The sequence below is a fragment of the Ctenopharyngodon idella genome, chromosome 20 (assembly GCF_019924925.1).
Source record: "Ctenopharyngodon idella isolate HZGC_01 chromosome 20, HZGC01, whole genome shotgun sequence".
NCBI classification, from domain to species: domain Eukaryota; kingdom Metazoa; phylum Chordata; class Actinopteri; order Cypriniformes; family Xenocyprididae; genus Ctenopharyngodon; species Ctenopharyngodon idella.
In genome coordinates, this window is record NC_067239.1 from 16,500,192 (window position 1) to 16,523,337 (window position 23,146).

At 36.2% G+C, this 23,146-nt stretch overlaps 1 protein-coding gene across 3 annotated transcripts in view; it reads right to left on the bottom strand.

The window, feature by feature from the left end:
- bach2b (BTB and CNC homology 1, basic leucine zipper transcription factor 2b) overlaps positions 1-23,146 on the bottom strand; it is a 110,639-nt gene that overhangs the window by 77,820 nt on the left and 9,673 nt on the right. For 2 of the 3 annotated variants that reach the window (XM_051876109.1, XM_051876103.1), the window contains exon 2: positions 17,148-17,420. The exons of the other annotated variant lie outside the window; for it this stretch is intronic. In XM_051876109.1, the coding sequence (XP_051732069.1) occupies positions 17,148-17,390 (243 nt within the window). In that variant the 5' untranslated portion in view covers positions 17,391-17,420. The remainder of the gene's footprint in view (positions 1-17,147; positions 17,421-23,146) is intronic. 3 annotated transcript variants of the gene reach the window in all.

Here is a 23,146-nt window from a genome sequence, read left to right on the forward strand (position 1 = left end):
CAGCCTTATACTTAAGATTATAATAGATTTAGGCCCGGTTTCACAGACAGGGCTTACCCTAAGCCAGGATTAGGCCTTAGTTCAATTAGGATATTTAAGTAGCTTTTATAAACGTACACCGGAAAAAAACATTACTGTTATGTATCTTGAGACAAAACAATGGCACTGACTTATTTTAAGATATGTCATTGTGAGTTGCTTTCAGTTAAAACAGCTCAAACATGCATTTTAGTCAAGGACTAGCTTAAGCCTTATCTGTGAAACCGGGGGTTAAAGTTGTCCATAAATATGTAGATTTGCACTTCCCTATTTATCACAAGCACTTGGATTCAGCCAAATGTCTGTGTTGAAATCAATCATATTAAATAAACACTCTCTTGGATTCTGATGAGAGAAAGGTAGGCTATAACCTTTCTCCCACAAATCCACATCCACCTGGCAAACGGCTGTCAGGCCTGTGGGTTCTCGGTGGAGCAACCAAACAGTGTAAAATCTTGTCTGGTTTGATCTTATCTCCCCTGCTTGTTTTTCTGGGCCTGGGTTCAAACGATAGACAAGTCACCAGAATATGAGAGGTTTCCAGGGGACAGGCTGAAAGAACAGTTAAACTGAAAAGTGGCGGTGGCCTCTTTTTACCCTCATGAAATGAGAGGTGAGGATGTGTGTGTGTGTGTGTGCCCGCTGCCTGCTGCTCTCGTCTTATGGAGGTTGATGGAAACACATGTCAAAAAGGAACTGAGTGTTTAACGTCTCCTGTTCTGCGTACTTCCTGAAACAGGAGGTCAGTGTGTATATGTGTGTATGGATGCTTTTGTGTAAAAGTGCTGTCTCATACTTTGGCTTTTCCTCTGATATTTCACTGACCCACTTTCAACAGTTTATGTTGAGTTTGTGTTGACAGTTTTTACAATACAGCATCAACAAGCCACAACAATTACTACAAAGAGTTACTATATAGAGTTAGGAAAGAGTCCGGTGAAAAGATTTTTTTTATTCACATTGAAGGTGCAAAATTTTTCCGTCATTAAAAAAGTTTTACGCATAAAGAAATGAATAATACTTATGTAAATTATGTTTTAACTCAAATGAGATGAAGACTCCAGTTATATCAGTAGCCTAATAGAGGCTGTTTTATTGAGCGGGTCACCTCATGGGAGCCGCCTTGTTCATATGACCAGCTGAATAGAGAGGTGCAGGGATGACCTCTAAATATGGGGTTTTTATAATAAAGCCTGTGGCATAACTTGACGATACTTTGACGTTTTGTTCTACAAAGTAATTTACACACACTCATATAAAATGCAAATTTTGAAGCAGTTGTGTTTATTTTTGAAAATGTATGTTAATAAGTAACTAGATAAGATAGTTTGGAGTGTGAGTGTGTGCAGTTTACGTTGTGGAACAAAATGTCAAAGTATTGTCAAGTTATGTTAACCACAGGCTTTCTTTTAAACATAAATTGAAAAGCGAATTAAAATATCTAATAACAGAAGACTTTTATAAGTAATTACAATTAATAAATTATTATTTAATATTATTAAATGTATAATGCCTGACTGTAAATAATGCATTTTTGCAATGACGTTGGTTACTGAAAACTTTTGCACGATACCGCAGCCACACAACTAGGTGTCAGTAAAAGTCTACGATAACTTTTTCGAAAAAATTAAAATTCTCATCTATGTTTTTCAGAAATCAGTTTGTTGAACTCAATATCTATCCACACTCAATATATATATATATATATATATATATCGCTATACATATATATATGACGAGTAGCTAGCGATATCGCTATACACATATAATTATAGTAATATAAATAATTAAAAAAATTATGAAAATGTACAGCGCTATAACACTGTGCCTTTAAGTCACACCCATCATGGAATTTAATCATGTAAATAGGTATATAGCCTTACCATCTTATAAATAGCAATGCATCTCAAATCTTTATGTAGGCAAAAGGACTACTATTATTGTGAGTTTCTGAAAAACCCAGCAGCAAAAGAGGCACATCTCTCTGCATGCTTTAGCAGCTCTGTAGTGCTAATTGAGCGAGCGGAGTTAGCGCCAGCCTTGGAGGCCAACTGTTCACAATCCCCCTCAGAGCTAAAGATAGATTCTCCCACCACAGTTAGCAGCACAGGTTTGCAGAATGACATTACAACTACTATATCACACCCACACATGCTCAAACTTACACATAGCAAGCAAAAGAACTTCTGAATCAACCACACACTTATATCTTCTGCCATCACTGGATCATAAAATATGATTAGCCCCTGGATAGAAATGCTGTACAAATCACGTTGAGCTCACAAAAGGAAATCGTTTCTGCTACTAACTCGCTGGGTGAAAAGAGGTGCCTTTTCTGAAATGCGTTTAATATTTTAAAACCCACAATTCATCAAGGATAAGACTGAAAGATCTACAGTATTTTCAGTGTGACTCCAGGACATCATGGCCATATAAATATATAGGTTATGTTGTTGTAATACACATCTGCATGTATGTGTGTGTGCTGAACCATTTGACTTCTCTGAGTATGTGATCACGTGTCACTGTGCAGAAAGTGAGTGACAGGATGACAGTGCAAAGGACAGGTGTGCTCCATTTACACACAGTCATGGATTACCACTGCTCAGAGAAAAAGAATCACTCATCTCCCTTTTTCACCATGTCAGTCTTGGAACAATGCTAATATCACCACAGGAAACTGTAATGTTCAATGTAATATCAATAATCCATTGATTTATCAAGGTTTAGGACTGCATCTATGGAGAGGAACTGCACGACTATTGATTGCACACAACATCCGGATACTTCTCAATATAAGTTGAGTTAAATTCCAGGGCTAAATACTGTATATACACTACCATTCAAAAGTGTGAAAGAAATTAATAATTTTATTTCAGCAAAGTCACATTAAATTGATCAAAATTGACAGTAATGACATTTATAATGTTACAAAAGATTTCTATTTCAAATAAATGCTGTTCTTTTTTACTTTCTATTCATCAAAAAAATCCTTTAAAAAAAAAAAGTTTCAAAGATTCCACGAAAATATTAATCAGCACAACTGTTTTCAACACTGATAATAATAAAAAATGATTTCTGAAGGATCACGTGACTCTGAGGACTGGAGTAATGATGCTGAAAATTCAGCTTTACCATCACAGGAATAAATTACATTTTAAAATATATTAAAACAATTGCGTTAAATTGTAATATTTACACAATTGCTTTTATCAAATAAATGCAGCCTTGGCGAACATAAAAAAGACTTCTTTCAAAAACATAAAAAAACACCTTACCAACCTCAAACTTATGAACAGTAGTTTACATATAAATGAACTAAATTAGTTAATTAACATTTTTAATTACAAATTAAAAACCTAAGAAATCAATCATAGTATTTTTAAAGAAAACAACATTAAATTAAAGATAACCTTTTCAAGTTTCATTAATATTCCTTTATATTAATTCTCATTGTTTACCCCTGGAATCACTGCTGTATTCGCTTTGCACTGATACATGACGGCTTAGGACAGAATGTCCATGATTACCAACACACAGCTCTTCATTAGAGATAAACAAAGATCAGTGCAGCACTTCAGATCATCTGGGAGAGAGAGAGATGTGTGTCTTAGAAGGTCAACGGACAGATTATCCTGTCTAAAAGAAAGGGGGTGAGGGCTAAAGGGTGCAGACAAAGATATTTATCATAGCAAAAATGACTCTGAAGTCTAGTTTAAGAGGTTTACATGTGTTAATTGCTCTATTATCTAATTGCTCTATGAGTTTTACATTCACCACAAGCAAGAGTCTCATTGCCATAGATGTTTCATCACCCATTTTCGGCATATGCTCATCCTCACCTCGCCTATACAGGAGGGCGAGAGGAGGCGGCGTCAGAGGGGGAGGGGTTGTTTTTGACACTGAGCCAGGAGTTCTGCCAATCACACTGCAACAGCTTGAGTCTCAATCGATGAGGGGGGTAGGGAACGAGAAGAAGAAGAGACTACAGAGAGAGGGACAAAAGAAAGGGAGACAGAGAAGGACGAGTCCCTGACATGCGGCAGGCTGATGAGGAAGCCGCTGACTCAGGAGTTCCTGGTGTTTAGCGAGTGAATATGTGACTAAACTGAGTGCATTCCACAGCCTTGATTCACCCCGCTCCCTTCCCCCCTAACAGCCGCCCGCCCAACCTCCCTCATGCCTTTTTTTCCAGGGTGATCCCAACGTTTCTCTCGCTCACTCACTCTCTTTTTTCTTCATTCTTGGTATGTCAACACTTCCAGACTCACTCTGTGCCAGGTCCACTCACTGACCATTGCATTTTTAATTGGGTGCGTTTGCCACACAAGAATCGCAGCCACCCCTCCCCTCTCGCTTCGTCCCAAACAAAAACATCCTGAGGGCCAGGCCTGCTCAGGGCTCCACTACAGGAAACGGGGATTGAGCCGAGGCCAGGCACAGACCCAGACAATGTGTTATTAGTCAGAAAAAAAAGGATGTTCTTCTGGAAACAATGATTCAGAGGCTTTGTGAGAGATATATTGATGTTAGCATTTGCTAATTGACAAATAGATCTTGCTAATTAAAAAAAAATGAGTAAGCCCACACAGAATTTTCGCATATTTTCTGCACTGATTGTGAGGGAACATCTGAGGAATTCTGCTGAAATATGTGGAATGAAAAAATATTTCATAAAATTTTGCATATTTGTGTGAATAACAGGCAGAAATTCTGTAGAAACACTAAATTTTGTCATTTCCAGTAAAATGTTATACATTTCCTTAAATGTACTTATCTTACGCATAAGATAATTAGACTTCTTCTCAGATGATATATAAGTTTTTTTCTTACCTAATTATCAAATAACAAATGAGGTTTATATATAGCTTTTCCATTATAAGAATGATTTCAAAATGTATTAAAATAAAAAAAGAGTTATTGTAAATTGTAAAAATATTTCATATTACGTTTTTATTGTACTTTTGATAAAATAAATACATTAAAACAAATTTTTGAATGAAAATGTGTTCATATATATTTATTCAAATAGCTGAATATAATTAATATTATAAAAAATTAACTGTCTTGTTTTAATCGAATAAATAGTTGATATAAGAACAGTTTTATATGATATTAAAGGTGGGGTAAGCCATTTTTAAAAAACGCTGTTGGACATTGTTGATATTTGAAATCAAGCCCACCCCTCTCTTTATTGCTCCGCCTCCAAAACTCACCCTTCAATCCTAACCACCCTGCTCAGAGTCGGTCTTGAAACCCGGCCCAATCGCTGCTGGCAGGGGAGGCGAGTGCACTAACAATGATGCTAAACATCGCATTCTCTAGCTGTCGTCAGTGTTCAGTGGATTACCTGAACAACTCTTACTAGCTGGCCTCTGTTACACACTCAGTGTGAGAGTGGATGACTGTTTATCACAGCTGATGCGCAACAAAATGAAGCGCAGATGATGAACGAACCACAAGGAAGCACAAAAAATTAACGTACAGTACACAAGAATAAATACAAACAAGAGTTCGTTGTTAGTTGCCAACAGCACAGTAGCTCCAGACAGAATTATTATATATTTTCTGACAAGTATTATCATACATTTTTGCTTCTCAAATGTTTTTCTCATTTTGTTCAGATATTTTCACTGGCCAACAGGACAAAAATAAACATTAAAAAAAAAAAAAAATCTTGCAATAAATCTACAGAGTTTTCTGTGAAATCCCATGAGTGCAGCGATAGCGATGAGCTCCGCTAATAGAACTGGCCTTGTAAGGAAGTATGTGTAGATTACCCCCAAAGCTATGAGGAACCTAGCCATGGCACCATCTGCCCAACTTCAGCTAATCACCTCTGCCAGATGGAAGAGAATATGGAGCTTTTTTTTTTTTTTTTTTTGAGGTTGTTTCTGCAACAATGCTCCTCTGGCTGTTGCAGCTATTGTCAAAGAAATAAAAAAAGTGCTGGGTAACATGCAAATAGAGCAGGGATAATTTATTCACCTCACTTACATCTTATTGGTGCTTTGTATGTTTTTGTGCCATTCTACCTAACTCAGTCAACATAATCTCTAAATTTCCTGACATGTCCTGTCACACGATTACAGGATTTAATCTTAATACATTTTCAAGAGTCATTGATTAGAGCAGATTTAGCTTAGGTTAGATCCACAAAGAGTGGAGTCGGCCATCTTAGATTATTGACAAATCCACATTCATCAGATGGCTCTGTGAAGGGCAGCAAGTCCTTGACTCAAAGCCTTAGTATTCAGCTCAGCTCTCAGTCAATATGTCTGACTTGAGTCATCGGCTCTTTTGTTTGATGGGAATTTGATTGCGACAGAGGACATTTTTCAATGGGTGCTATAAGAAATGTGAATACTATTATCAACCTGCAATGATTCATTCATTTGATGCCTGTAAAAAATTCACAATTGAGATCAGTACCAAGATAAACTATGAATAACTCCATGTTACTTCAGGAGTAAGCTAAGCAAACTGCGTGTAGTGACAAAAGTGAGGCTTTGCAATCTGCCAAATACGCTCAGCTTCCAGTTACCCATTATAGCGGTAACCATGGCGATCGTGACTTCAGAGCGTGAAAAGGAAGCCATTCAAACTTTCAACATTCATGACGCTTTTACAAACCTCTGTGTTTCATAACTGTGGAAAATGTATCCTAGAATAATTCAGAAATAATTTAAAAATGATGAATCATTTTTATACTTCTCTTTCCAATCACATTAATGATGGTATGTAGTCATTCCTTTACATTTCATGTGCTATTAAACCTCCTGTCCCTCACGCATCGGTCAGGCCTCAGAGGCGTTTATAGTTTCCCATGGGAATTCACTCAACTTTCAGTTTCCAGCACACAGTGGGATTTAATATGCCTCAGGAGATCTTTAGCATGGTCACTTCAGCTGAGACATTATGCAACAAGTGCATATTAAAATGTCTTAAACTCCCAGTGGTGGGTATATTGATGTAAAATGGCTGCCATCAAGATGAAGAGAGGAATTACGGTGTTTGGACTGTTTCAACCCCAGAGGGGTTTTCCCTTCTGAAATATAGCACAAGAGGTCATTGTAATGTGGATATTTGTCATTCGGCAACCCACAATTGAAAGCAGGTTAGAGCTCTGACTGTTTTTTTTTTTCTTGACACTTGCGTTACAAAATGCCCTGCTAGGCTTTCTGTTTTTTTGGACTTGACTGACAAATACAGCAATTGTGGTATAAATGATTGGAGAGTTGGCCGCTAACAACATGCTTCAGAAGACTCACTCAACACTATCACTATCTAACTGAATCCCAATAACAGCAAGAGATCTGATCAATAGGTGTGAAATAGAGGCAGAATGCCAGTGAGCTTGATAAATAATAAAATAAAATAAAATAAAATAAAATGAAAATATCGGTCAGAGAAACTGAAAATTTGGTAATAAAAAAGCATTTGTTGAAAAAATAAAACAGTTGTTATTTAAAATACTGTTTATTTATTTATTTATTTATTTATTTATTTATTTATTTATTTTATCTCAGTGTTTACATAATAACAAAAAAATCAACTAGAGTTTGGATTGGCAGCATTCCTCATTTGTAACTCAAAAAGTGTAAATATAAAAGTGTCTGCTAAATGAATACATGTGAAAGAAATGTACTTATTTGAAACCATGCTGGTTTGAAAGAAAGAAATAAAGAAAGAAATTGGCTTTTTTTTTATATATTTTTATAACTTAAATATTAAAAGTTAATTTGACACACCACCTTAAAATCACAAAGCACATGCTCAGACCCTCAAAAAAAAAAAAAAAAAAAAAAAAAAAACCTTTGCAAACTGTTTAAAGTCAGGAACACAACAAGCCGACACCGACGAGCTAGTGGCGACGAAAGCAGACTAAACCAACGCTCGACAGCCGACGGCCAAGTAGCACGTCCGTTCTGTGCCTGCGTAAGATGAAATGCCTTTCCGTACCAGCAGGTGGCAGTAGCTGAACAGCCAATCAGAATGATCAAATGGCCCGACGGACCGACGATCTCCGACGCCGATTCAACATGTCGAATCGGCCGAAAAAAAGCAGACGAGGACCAACTTCAGCCGACGGTGCGGAACACACTGAGAAAACTTAGTCGGCCGACAAACAAAAACTGCCCGACGGCCGACCGTCGGCTTGGTGTGTTCCTGCCTTAACAGCTAAAGCACAACACACAGTTATCTTGCTAATTAATACACTACGAAAAATACCATAATAATAATAAAAAAAAAATGTAGATATCAAGTAGTCACCTTCACTAATCGCCTAGCTGACCACCCTGACCTAGGGAGTGAAGACCCAATAAACCCACTGGTATCAGAGAGCATGTTCACACACATTCTGAAGGTAGCGGCCTGTGCGGTAATGTCACACTGGATGAGATGTAGTGGAGTGGATGTAGAAACAGACAGATAAGTGAGGGTACAGCAGGGCCATGTCAGCGCCTGCTGAAGCTTGTACTTAACCATGGTCTGAACCCTGCCCCAGGCTGACAGGCAGGACTGATCCTGACACCATAATAGTCAAATTAGATTTGAGAGGTGCTGTGAATGAGAATTATACTGGCAACACTGGAGGGATGGAGCGGGTCCACAGATGTTGTACACGTACATGTCCGACATACTAAATTTATACTATTCCAAGAAATACATGAGGTGAAAGACAAACATACACATATATACAAACTAGTTCAGAGAATCAACATTTGCTTTATTTCTAAAATCTCCCTCAAGCTTTTCAACTGCATTTCAGACATTACATTGGTAGATTTGCTGAATCATGCCAACTCATCAGTAGTCAATTGTTGACTAACTCATTATTAGTTAATTAGCCTGTGACGCTGCATTCTTAATTTTTAACTTAGTTTTGAAAATCGCCTCCTAAATTAATACATGTAAAATATACTTAGAAAATAATTTATTAAAACAAATATATGAAATATAAATAAATATATAAACAGCTAGAAAATAAGAAAACAAAAATAAATAAATAGAAAAAAATAAATTAATAAACAAAAAATTAAATAAATAGAAAAACAGAAAATAAATAAATAAACGCACTCACACAGGCACGTGTGCAAACACACACTCGTCTCATTTCCACCATATATCTTAAGAGAAACATAATACGGCGTGGCCCTTGCATAATACAAACCATAACTAAGTGTAGTGGGTACTGAACTCAAACCATGCTTTAGAGCGGGACTGGAGTCTCTGGAGTGCACGCAAACACATTACAGCCTGAAGAGAAGCGGTCAGACAGTAACATGCAGGTTAATAGGTCAAACTCAAGGCTGACACTTGCCTCTTTAGTGTGTGTGTGCTTTTCGGCTTGTTCTGGCTTTATTTTACTGCTATGTTCCTGTCTGCTGTGAATGCTGGACTGGGCAGGCAGGCAGGGCAAGGCAAAAGAAAGGGAGATAGGAAGCTGGCAAACACCTCGGTCCCTCCCCTGCTCTCCGTCTGCCTGCTGTGTGTTAAAATATATCCGTGCACATGTCTCCCCTTCCAGAGTCACTGGACATTACCTTATAAAAGAACCAGAGGGGAACATGCACCTCTCTCTCAGCCGCTCTCTGTCTCTACCCTGATCACAGCCCAACCCTTGACTTCATCTGCACTGCAAAAGAATCACTTTCTTAATCAATATACAGTCAAACCAAAAATTATTCAGACACTAGATATAATCTTTTATATATTTTTACTAGTGGGTGCAGGACACTATAGTTCATTTATGTAAGCGAGGATAGCAAAATAAAGTAAACTGTGACATATTATACCCAAAAATTCTTCATACAGTGAACTACCAGTAAAATTGATAAAAATTTGGAACCAAAAATTATTCAGACACTTTGACCTGACCATGTTTTGCTTAAGTGTTATCTGACATAATTAAGATTATTTTTTTCTGACACAGTTTAACTCTGAGATCTTGTTATATTTTATTACCATTTTTTTTAAACTACAGTGAATAAACTGTAATAATGAATGAAATGTTCAAAGTGTCTGAATAAATTTTGGTTTGACTGTATTATTATTATTTTTTTTTCCCCAGTAAACAAGCCCCAATTTGGTTTTTCGTTTTTTAAGAACAATTCTTAGATTTCTGCTCAAAGCTATTTATTTTTTTATTTTTTTTATTTTTTTTCTCCAATTGGCATTTAATTTTTAAGAACAACTGTTAGATTTATGCTTAAAATCATTTTATTATTATTTTTTTTTTCAATTATTATTTAAAAAAAAATCATTATTTTATTTTGTTTTAATATTATTATTATTATTATTATTATTATTATCATTTATTTTTCCCCAATTGGGGATCCAATGTTCCGCTATATTATATTATATTATATTATATTATATTATATTATATTATATTTCATTTTACCCAATTGGTTAGAATTATTGCTAAACGAACTAATAAACAAACAGATACTATATATAAATATTACTAAATAAAATTAATAAAAAGTTATTAATAAATAAAAATAAATATTCCCTGATATAAGATTTTTTTTTTGCTCAAATAAATGTATAATTTTAAACTTTTTAAATAGATTTTTACTTGAAACCAATTCAAAAATACAGATTAAGAAAATTACATATTGCAGAGTGTCACCCTCTTCCTCCCTCTATCAGTATAAAGCAGCGGCGTCTGTGTGTACACAGATTCACATGACTCAACATCTCTGGCGGTCTGAATCCAGCCTTAACTCTACTCTGTTTTTCCCAGGGGGGAGAGGAAGAGAGAGTATGGGGATCGAGAGGGAGGGAGAGGGAGAAGAATGATGCTGTGGAGTGGGGGGTTCTGGAGCATTGCCCCGCGCTGGCTCAAATTTCCCGCTTGTCAAGCCTGATGGATTTGGCTAAAAATAAAAGAAAGTGGAGGCCCATGATGGGCGGATGAATGAATGAATGAACTTTGCTGCAGCTTTACCCCCTACTTCATCCCAAAAAACAACACTCCCCGATAACCCTCGACGGCAACTCTGAGACCTTCCTCCCTCACTTTCGAACAAAGATGTTCTGATGCCAAGCGTGGCTAAGAGAAGTGCATTCCAAAAACAAACGTCCCCCTTTTTCCCAAAGTCCAGACAGTGAGAAATCACCAGGGAAAGAGAGAGAGAGAGAGACAAAAGGGACACAAAACACCCAAGAGCTCTGCTTTTATTAATGCCACCCCCTTTGAGCTACATGTACAAACATAAGGTTTGTGCTGGACAAACTGCAGCATAATATACAGTAGGGGAGCTAGTTGTCACAAGGGCTACAACTTACTAACAGTATAATAATTATATATAAAATCACACACATACATACACACTACCTTTCTGAAGTTTTACGTTTGGGAAATTACTTTTATTCAGCAAGGACATTACATTTTAAAACATTGTAATCATATTTCTCAATATTAATGTTTTTACTGTATTTTGATCAAATAAATGCCCCTTGGTGAGCATGAGACTTCTTTCAAAAACATAAAAAAAAAAAAAAAAAAAAAATCTGACCCCAAATATGAACTGTATTCCTTTTCAAGTGCAGTACAGAGTCAAGATTTTTATTAATTCTGTAGAGAAATAAAATTTTAAAAAACTAGCCCCGGTCGCCCCTATCCGACACCCCACATGAAAAGGGTAAGGCTGCATCATGGGAAAAATGACTTTAATAGGTCATTCCCAGAGACCAAAAGGAAGGAAAGAGACACTTGGCAAAGGGAAGCAAATAAAAGAGAGGAAGTAAGAAGGATTCAGTATCACCTTTGTCAGGTTAGAGATCTATCTAGGAGTGCACATCCTCCAATGTCATCCCAAAACGCATTTGCTCATACCCTTGCAGGCATGAGAAAAACATTCCCCAGCTATTTACCATATGTTTCGGCAGCTTCTGAGCACTGCAATGGTATTGTACCGTGCCATCTGTGACTGCAGCTGTGGTAAACACTCCATCCACTGCCACACAACATTTATATTATACAGTATAATATTCAACAGACCAGTTAAGTGCCGCTGACCACTAGTGTTCGACGGTTTGGCTGATATATCGTCCGATATTTGGTATTTTTAAATGATTGGCATCGGCCGATAAGTTTCATTTACTAAATAGTGTGATATATTATATGCCTGCTTTATATTGGCCATAAGCCACTCTGCTCTCCAATATATCTGTATCGCCATTGGCTATAAAAAAAAAAAAATCTATATCTGTCAACCACTACTGACCACCCTGTACCCTCTTGATGACCACTGATATGGATTTTTCTTTCTCAGAAAGCATAATTGGATGAAAACATGAGAAGAGAACAGCACCTGGTTTCACCTGGCCTAAATGGTTACCCAAGAGCATCCTGAAATATCTTCCCTCACCCAATCTCATGGTCGGAGGTGATACATGATACAGCAGGGTTAAAAATAACCTCTCTCGTTCTCCATGACCTTTCGCTCCGTGCTCTCCTTACCGCTCGGAGCATCGGAGGAAGCCTCAACATGCAGCTCTTTGACACAGAGGAGACTCCTTGAACCAAAACACACCCAGAACAGGAGATGGTGTCATAGCCCGTAGTTTCTCACGGGGCAGTAAAATGAACACAGCGGACGGTGTCACATTTGTGATTTATAAAAGAACCAAAGGAAATAGCTGAAAAGAAGCTACGCAAGCCAACACAAAATGGTCATTTACGTACTGAATGCCAGCAGTCATTTCCAAATGTCTACCTGTCATATTAAAAAGCACATGAAACATCATCTAAACCCTCAGGGTGCCACTGAAGGGTGGGATTGTGATTCACTCTTTAGGATATGACGAAATGTTCGCTAGCGCTCCTTTTTTGAAATCAATAGGCAATTTTGTGTCATTTAATCTTTGGAAATCCTTACCGACTGATTTCCCACATAAAGTTTCCCTCACTGAATGGACATAAACGTCGCCAAGTTCCTTGACGTAAGTGCCAAAACTCACAGAGAGCAAACGCTCCTCTGCGACTCAGCAAAAACAAATGAGCACGTGTTTAGAGAAATCTCAAAATCTTTGTTTTCATATTTGCGTTGATCCGCTTGTTTACCAGACCTCAGAAACATTACATCACTGAGAGCCGGGAGCCCCCCGTGGCATCAGGACACTTCACTTGTGTGGTTTCATCAATCAATGCTCTTTCAAAGAAAAGAATGTATGAGAGGGAGGGAGAGACGTGAAAGCCATTTGTTTTCTTTGTTAGGCACAAGCGGAAGACTTGAATCAATAGCCGAAGACTGTGAATCAAACTCTGGAGGTGGTCTGCTCACAAACAAGCCGTTCTGAGTCACATGTTTTAACGAGTCATTGCTCTCGGACATGGGAGAGAATGAGAAACACACCACTATACAGTTCGGCCCTGATGCAGCTGTGCTGGGTATCTTAATCCATGACATTACAACATACTCAAATCACTCTTTCCTTTATGTTCTTTTTCCCCCATCCACTTCGTTGGCTGGTTTAATGTGAAACACATAGAGTTGTAACATGAGTTATGTTCCCCGGTTACATTACTTAAAGAGATAGTTCACCCAAAAATCATTACTTATGCTCATGTTAATCCAAGGGTCATTCCGTGTCAACTCAACCAGAGGTTCCCGGCTCAAATTTTTGATTTTATTAATATGTCAGACAGGTATGTTCTATGAAATTGAGTTGATAGAAAAATACGAGATACATTTTTAGTTTCAGCATTATTTATTCTTTAGATATTCCTCTTTAAAAGAAAAAAGTATCAGCTATATGCAAAGTGATCCACATTTGGGTATTGATCACTGAATGTGTGTACAATTTACCAATTTACTCATGGAGCCACATTAACATGTCCATATCTCTGGAATTGAACCATTGAACCATTTGTTAATAACCAGAATCTAAAAGGATATTAAGATATCTTTAATACTTCTTGAGTTACAGGCATGCAAACTTGAGGTAAAAAACACAAGAAGTGCTTTTTCCCATTTTTGAACTGTCACTGTTGGCATATAATGCAACAAAGATTGCTAAAGTCAACAGATTTTACTAATAGACCTACCAGTCTCTGTGTAAAAATAAAATAATGATGCTGCCTGATCTTTCTAAAGTCAGTTTTACACCCCTCTAATTTGGCTCCAAATCTCAGATGAAAATGGTCATTTTGAACCACCTCTACAAAATAGCGGATTACTCAGTAAATATATGTCTGTGACATTTAACATTTTGGCTTTCATCACTATTTATGTTTAAATAGTGATGAAATGTGATCAAAATCTAAAATTTGAGCTGGTGAAGTTTCCGAAATTTGGTTGATTTGACATGGAATTACCCCCAAATGCTTTGACCATCATTGGGGTTCAGTGTTATTTTGGACCTCATTGACTTTCATTACATGGACATGATAATTAAATAGTCTTTAAAATGTTGTGTTCCACAGACGAAAGAATATCATACAGGTTTGGAACTCATGAAGGTGAGTAAATGATGACAACTTCGTTTTTCCAGTTGAATTATCCTTTTAAGAAGACTAAGTGACGTTGTCGTTGAGTTTGGGACAGAGATAGGAGAGTGAAAAATAAAGACAAAAGCGTTGAACGCCTGCTGCTTTTCCCTTCCACACAATCCAGTCATTCAAAGGCATTCCTGGTGCATGATGGGGGAAACTTCACCCACTCAGAGTTATAAGTGCATGCAACATGCCTCACTATGACACGAACAATGTCCTCTTTCACTGGCTTCACCCCATGCTGCACATGCAGAAAAGCGCACTGGGAACGGGACAGATCGCCGCCTTACAGTATGCACGCTCTGAGGAAGAACTGAGGATAGATATAGAAGATTGACATATATAGAGGATACACAGTAAACTTGCCGTGTCAGTTATTTGCAAATTACCAATTTATGAAAATGCCAAAACAATAGATCACATGAGATAACTTCACATGTACAAAATCAATTAATGTGGTTTAAAGGCAACATGGTAAAAATCTGATTTAAATCTCATTTAAAACTGTTGGCATGAAAAAAAAAAAAAAAAATCTAAATGCATATTGTAGAATTATTGTGAACAATTTGTCAATGCTTGTTTTTTTTTGTTGTTTTTTTACTTTCTCTCTAATGCCAGACTTTGCCACTGCAAGCTCACAAGAAATGGCTACATTTCAAAATCCAATCAACAACCGATGGGTAGAACCAAGTCCCCGCCCAACATTTTTCTTTTTCAAAAATCCAATACAGTCGGATATACAGTCAAACCAAAAATTTTTTAGACATTTTTGATATATTTTTACTAGTGGGTACAGGACACTATAGTTCATTTACGTAAGTGAGGATAGCAAAATAAAGTAAACTGTGACATATTATACCCAAAAATTCTTCATACAGTGGACTACCAGTAAAATTGCTAAAAATTTGGAACCAAAAATTATTCAGACACTTTGACCTGACCATGTTTTGCTTAAGTGTTATCTGACATAATTAAGATTATTTTTTTTCTGACACAGTTTAACTCTGAGATCTTGTCATATTTTACTACCATTTTTTTAAACTACAGTGAATAAACTGTATTAATGAATGAAATGTTCAAGGTGTCTGAATAAATTTTGGTTTGGCTGTATGTCGCAATACAGAAGAAACAATCTGTTGTTAACCGTCTCATCGTGATAAAGAAATGCTATGTCGTAAAATGAATAGGAAATATTTTGGATTGTGGACTATTTCTAGGACTAATCAAAAAAGCTAATTTGACATTAATCATGTGACTTTTTATACAAACAATGAGATGTTTTTGCTTCACTGAAGCTCAAGATGCTCTTTGGATCATCTCAAATCATGCTGGAGAACACGTTTATCATCAGGTTTGACACTGAAATTCATCTTCATTTTTTAACTCAACTTTTAATTCAAATTGTTATGCTGAATTTTGTATTAAATTAGAAAAATGCAAAACAGAAGCATTTTCTGGACATTTGGATTCATTACAATAGTAAGGTGTGGCATGGCTAACATTAAAGATCTGCAAAAGTTCTGCTCCTCAAACAAAAATCATTGCTTTGTGCTCTTCTGACCTGCATTACACCCAGAAATCTGCTCTCCAAAATCTCATACTTAAGAACTTTCTACTACACAACAACAGGAAAAGCTGAATAACCAGCAGCATCACCTATGAAGTGTGTGAGTGAGTATAATGACTCTGAAACAAAGCTTTCCTTTGTTCTTTTTTTAATAGTCCGCTAATGAATACAGGATATGAAGCTTGACTTTACATGCACATAAGGTGTATGCGAGGCCGTTAACTCAAGGATTTCAGAGTCACATTTCAAAATGATCAAATTTTTCCCTTTCACAGCATGACAAGCCGCTCCACCGTATTAATAGTTCAACTGGAATGTATGACTGAACTTTCAGGGAAAGAAAGAAAAAATGGATCCAACAAGGTGCTACAATGCATTCATAATTAGATTGAACCTTTTTTGCAGGAATTCACCAACAACAAAAGTTGTTTTACTGTACTGAGTTAATATTACAGTCACTTTGTGGCTCGATATTTATTTATACGGTTGATATTTGCAGCACCTGGAGAGGAAACTGTGAAAAGGAAGCTTTATTTCCTTTGCAACACATGTTAGAAATGGACGTAAACAAACTAGAGTAGAAAAGCTAACATTTTTAACAAATCTATTGTTTATTGGTGCAGTTTCGCCCTCAAAGTGCCTTCTCCTCAAAATGGCAGACTTCCTAACTGAAACTAAACTAGATATGCTATTTTTAATGGAGATCTTTTGCAAGATGTTTCATTCAGCTCTACAAGGGGAACCACTGGACATCTGCAGGGACGTTTGAGGACACCTGTCAAACATTTACCCGCCCCACAACTGACCTGATACTCTACTGTGAACGTGATCCACTTTCATTTGAGGCTGTTGGGTCTATATAAAATCTGACAATATCTTAAGTCTTTCAAATCACGTTAAACAAAGCGAAGCAATAGCAATCCCAAACCAGGTGACATAGCCGGACAGAACACGCTGCCCATTTTTTTTAATGCATATGCACGAGGTGTAAAAGCAAAAACCATGAAATGCAACTCAAATTTGATCACTCACAGTGGTCTTTTCCATTGTTTGACTGCTCTGACAGGAGGTGATAATGACAGCTCCGAGTGTTAGCATGCGCTGAGATGCTCCTGTGTGACTGTGGGATTGAGACGCATGTTGTGGTGCATCGCCAGCAACAGTTCTCGGCTGGGTTTTCTGGGTCGACAGCACAGGCCTCCTAAGAGAGGAACGTCTCTCTGTGTAGAGTAAGCTCCACCTCTGTAACGCTAACACACGCCCCTCGGATTTCATTGACTGTAAACCCCAGCCATACTTCCTTTCCTGTAATGAACAGTGCATTTCTTATTATCATATATGATATCTTTCTCAGATAAACACAACAACGAATGAGGGTTGACGCTTTATGAGGCAAAACCGACAGGTTTAGGCAATTGTTTTAGATCACGCTTGTTCTTAATGAAGGATGTCATGAACTTCTGGCAGAACGACGGCAGTGAAATGTAGTTTAGGATATTATAGTGATCGTGTCATGTTTGAAAAGTTTGTAGTCTCAGAAACATTTTAAACTTAATTTGGCAGTCGTTTGATTCTGTGTTGAAAACTTGTTAGCTTACTGATGTATGTCAAAATACTTTTAGCATTCTCTGCCAGCTAACAATCTTTTAAGACTTTAATAAATATAAACATTAAAGCGGTTTATTTTACCTGCGCATACGGCCATCACCATCTATGACATTAAATTATGAAAAGGCATAATTCTAATATAATTCATTAATTATGTTAGATTTGCATTTTACTTTTTTTCTTTTTTGGTCAGGTTTAATTTAGGTTTTACTAAAGGTTCTATTGAAGTTTAAAATCTTTAAATGTAAAATTGAAAAGCAAAATTCAGAAGATTTTCTGTAAAAAGTTTCTGTCTTCACAGTTGGTGAAAAATTTATTCACTGGCAAATAAACTTAATGTAATGTTAAAGATAAGAAGATTATCTAAAGATAAAGTTCTAATTTAAAATAAAAACATTGTATCATTTTAAAAAATATTATATAAAATGAATCAATTTACTAAATAGAAAATCAAAGAAAGAAACTCATGTGATAATACATGTGTTTCTTTTTCTGGAACTAGCTTCATGGAAACATTTTTAAATGTTAAAAACCATGTAGGCATGTGTCAGACACGCTGAAATTTTACATCACCCCACATTTTTGGCTTTCTCTTTTTCCACTTTTTTTTTTTTTAAATGAATAATTGCTGTAAGCATTTGCCTTTTGGCAAAGGTAGAGTCCTGTTCTGCAAGACCTTCCCTGTCTATGTCTATATAAGAAGACAAACAAACCTGACTAGTTATCAAAGACTTCTGTGGATCTGCATATAAACGTTCCACTATACGGCATCAAACTGTACAAATATGTGTGATACAAATATTTCTGAATTAGAACTTCATGGAAACTTGCACACCTGCAAACAGAACAAATTACTGAGAAAATGATACAAAAAAAAGAGAGTCTATAACAAATAGAGGAAGATTAGACATGAATGGCTTAATAACAAACAGAGAAGATTAATATAAATAATTAATATAAAATAATTAATTAATGTCTTAATTTTAATATATAAAAGGTAAGAGCCACATAATAAAAATAATACAAAAAAAAAAAGAATGTTTGAAATGAAAGTTTCAGAATGTCTGAAACTGTTTCAGGATGTTTCTCAGAATTTATCTGTCTTTTTATATGACAGTTATTAATGTTGCTTTTTTGTTTGTTCTTTAAAATGATTAAATTATCTAAATAACCAAAAACTATTTTTCAAACAGCCATTTGAATAAAAGCCAAACAATTACAATTAACATTGTTTAAAAATAATTAAAAATAATATTTAATACTTGTTAAAAATAATATTAATACTTTAATACTCATCATAAATATTTAATTTAAAACATTTTCTAAGCATATACAGTCAAACCAAAAATTATTCAGACATTTTTGATATGTTTTTTTACAAGTGGGTACAGGACACTATAGTTCATTTATGTAAGTGAGGATAGCAAAATAAAATAAACTGTGACATATTATACCAAAAAATTCTTCATACAGTGGACTACCAGTAAAATTGATAAAAATTTAGAACCAAAAATTATTCAGACACTTTGATCTGACCATGTTTTGCTTAGGTGTTATCTGACATAATTAAGATAATTTTTTTCTGACACAGCTTAACTCTGAGATCTTGTCATATTTTATTACCATTTTTTTAAAACTACAGTGAATAAACTGAATTAATGAATGAAATGTTCAAGGTGTCTGAATACATTTTGGTTTGACTGTACATAAAAAATGTCAACAAAGTAAAATATAGCACCAATAACACTCAAAGCAATTTAAAACACTAGTACCATTGAGTCCTAAATACAATATTATAGGCTGCTGCATGTTTTCTTTCAAGACACTCATCATTGGAATGGCCAGGTCTTGGACTCATTGACCCCTGCCACTTAAACCTGTTGACTGTAAGTTAAGGTCACAACTATTGACTGCAGCACAGAGCTGCAGGCACATAAATCTGTCTGTACCTAAACGCGGGCGGACCAGCTTTTCTATCAGCTACCTGATAAATCGAGCCTCACTCCGACCGGCGTGCAGAGAGAGATCCATTTATGGATCAATGCATTCTTAACAGCAGTATTACATGGAGTGTGTATAGAACATCCAAAGCTTTTGAGGTCTGTGGTCGTGACCGGTGCACTCTGGGGTTAAGAAACTGTAACTCTGTCCTGAGCACACCCACGCCAAGCCTCCCACCTCAGGCAGTTCAAAGCAGCATTCCATACGTCAAACTCAACTATATGACTGCAAACTCTTAAATACCACGTTTAATCTTTTCCATTCTGCAGAGCGGGGTGAAACATCATTTCCTTTGACCTCAGGCTTTTCCTTACGCTGTTGTTTACCACCGCAACATTCGGCAAAAAAATGTCAAATGTCATGTTTTGTGTGTATGTGCTTGTGTTTGGTTTCTAACATTTGTCGATATATTTTTTCTGTCGCAACTGTTGTTATTGTTTCTTCCGTAAGACACAGGGAAAACATATCTACGCAAATAAAGACAGAACAAAGAAAAAGCTGTCTCGTTCTGCAAGCCACACTGCAAGAGCTCAACCAATAAGAGGTTTCTGCCAGGCAGCATAAAGCCACGACCGGAGCACGGTGTTGATTTGGTAAAGACACGACCGATTTACTGTACATTTAAGACAGGAAGTGGTCACGCCACCCCTGCTGCTCCACTCCCACCTCTTACCCCTCCCCCTCACCACCTGTGCGAGTCTCACAGGATGCACACACACTTACACACCTCCAGCTGCACAAAGAGTAAAACCACATATCATACTTGTTTTTATTCATTCACACCTCAGTGCCCCACAAATCATCAATTTACTCCAGAGACTATAAAATGCCTCTCAGACAATAAACTGTTGTTTTGAAGGTTACTACTAAGTTAACAGTCAGTCACCGATGCATATTGAAATCATAATGGTGACAAAAATAATGGGTAACACTTTACAATAAGGTTCATTAGTTAATGTATTAACTAACATGAACTAACCATGAGCAATACATCCGTTACTGTGTTTACTAATCTTCGTTAATGTTAGTTAATGAAAAATACAGTTGTTCATTGTTTGTTCATGTTAGTTCACAGTGCATTAACTAATGTTAACAAGATTTTAATAATGTATTAGTAGATGTTGAAATTAACATTATCAAAGATTAATAAATGCTGTATAAGTGCAGTTCATTATTAGTTCATGTTAACGAATGTAGTTAACTAATGTACCTTATGGTAAAGTGTTACCAAATAATGAAATTATTATAAAACGAATGAAAGTGTGGTCCGCAAGTTGTATAGCTGATAAAAAATAGATTGAAATTAATTATTATTAAATATTAAAACACTTAATAAAAATAATAATAATAATAATTAAAAGTTAAAAATCATTTAATATTAATGAAATTTAAAAATAAATATATTTTATTATTCATTTATAAATATTACCATTAAAAAAACAGTAAAAACAAAGTAATAATAATCATATTAATAAAAATAAAAAAAACTAGTTCTAAGTATTCTAAGTATTATTTTAATCGACAAAAAACACCAATATTGAATCAGCCAATAAAATAAAAGCACAATATGTACGATTTTTAGATTAAAATATCCAAAAACCACTAGAACAATGTTATATATTTTGTTCAGTTGAGTACTTACAATATCCCAAATGTTTCCAACTATTTGTAAATCGTGAGAAAAATCGTGATTTTAACCAAGGATACGGGACGTGTCCGGGAGTTTTTTACGGTTTTATTTTGTAGAAACCATGGAAACACCAAAGACGCTTTAATATATTACATGTTTTGTTAGACAAGGGAACAACTGTTTGGTTACATTTATAGACAGAAAACTAATTATTGTTATATAGCTCAACACGTTTAGTCTTATTGATTTTCTGAGAGTACCATGCTTTTACCATGCCTCAGAGAAAAACACTATTTTGTCAAGTAGCTAAGTAATACAGCGTTTTCTCCATCATACAGTACATCTTAAAATTAATTGCATGCCATTTATCAACACAAGCCACCCAGCATTTGTTATTATAATATTCCATTTTCAGTTTTACTAATATTGATATAGATTACTGCAAAGTGCAACAAGTCTCTCATAGCAGCCACAAAGCAAATGCACAGAGTAACATTATAACATAACTTTCAACACACTCAAATGTATTTAGTATGATTGGTTTAACCATGCAAAACAGCGTGGCGTTACCCCACATACGCAACGAAAAGAGCGGAAGCGGCCGACTGCAGCATAAGCATAATGAAAGCTCCGCTGGACTCGACATCGGTGTGTATCGCAGGTGTCTTTCATGAGCCATCGCTCCAGCCGCCTCGTCCCACTCTCACGGCTCTCAACCCATCCTACTCATACCATCATAACGTTAATAAAACTTTAATACATTAGCTCATCCATGAACATGACTTCTGCCCGAGTCCGTTGGATTCCTTTCCATTGGCTGTGGAGGTGAAGACGACAACTCCCATGATTGCACGCTCATTCACTGCGTCATCAAGCTACGCCTTTTTTTTTGAATAAGCGACCTCTAGTGGCAAAAATTACATATTTTCCCTTTAATCATTGAATGACACTGAGTTAACACAAAATTGTGATAAAATGTTTCCGTTTAATAAAGTAACTGGCAGTTATATGTCAGCATTTAAGATGAACTTTAACAGCTAGTGAACATTGCCTCATTTTGGTCCATTAACTAGAAGTATCAGTCTGAAATAAATAAAAATAAAATAAAAACAAAACAACCCAGATCTGGGGTGTTAGGTAGTCCTTTTTTTTTAAAAAAACCTTCGAAGCGGTTCCACCGCAGGCGTTAAGTAGTGAATCCAACAAACCTGAATTTTGAACATTTACATTTTTTCATAAACACACACTGTTATAATATGAAATATATAATATTACAAATATGAAATCAGCATTGTGTTAAAACCTCTAAGTTACCAAACACAGTGATGAAAGCTGCACAACTAGAGGTTAATCCATCCATCACCCCTTTAGAGTGTTAAACACTACTGACATGTTTGAGCTGAACTCTGCTGAAGGATTATTATTTATTCATGATTATTCATACAAACGTTCATCATCCGCAGATGTTTCCAATAGACTGCGGTGTAAAACAACCTCCACGCACACAATGGGAATGTTTTGTTCTTCGTTCTAAAGTGCAAAGCAATACAAATAAATCCGTCTGGGAGGAATTCTGACCTTTGCCAGAGCCAGCGTTCCCTCCGAGTGCAGTCTGCCTGCTGAGTCGCTCTGGCAAACGGAAAACAACTCGCCACACAGGGGTCACCCCCGCTGCCCTCCCTCGCTCCGATTCTCCTTTTACTCGCTGTCTCTCTCTAAAACAATGATCTCACCCACTTACCAGGAATCCGCTGATTGTTTTAAATACCTTCCACTCTTGTGGACTCAAGTC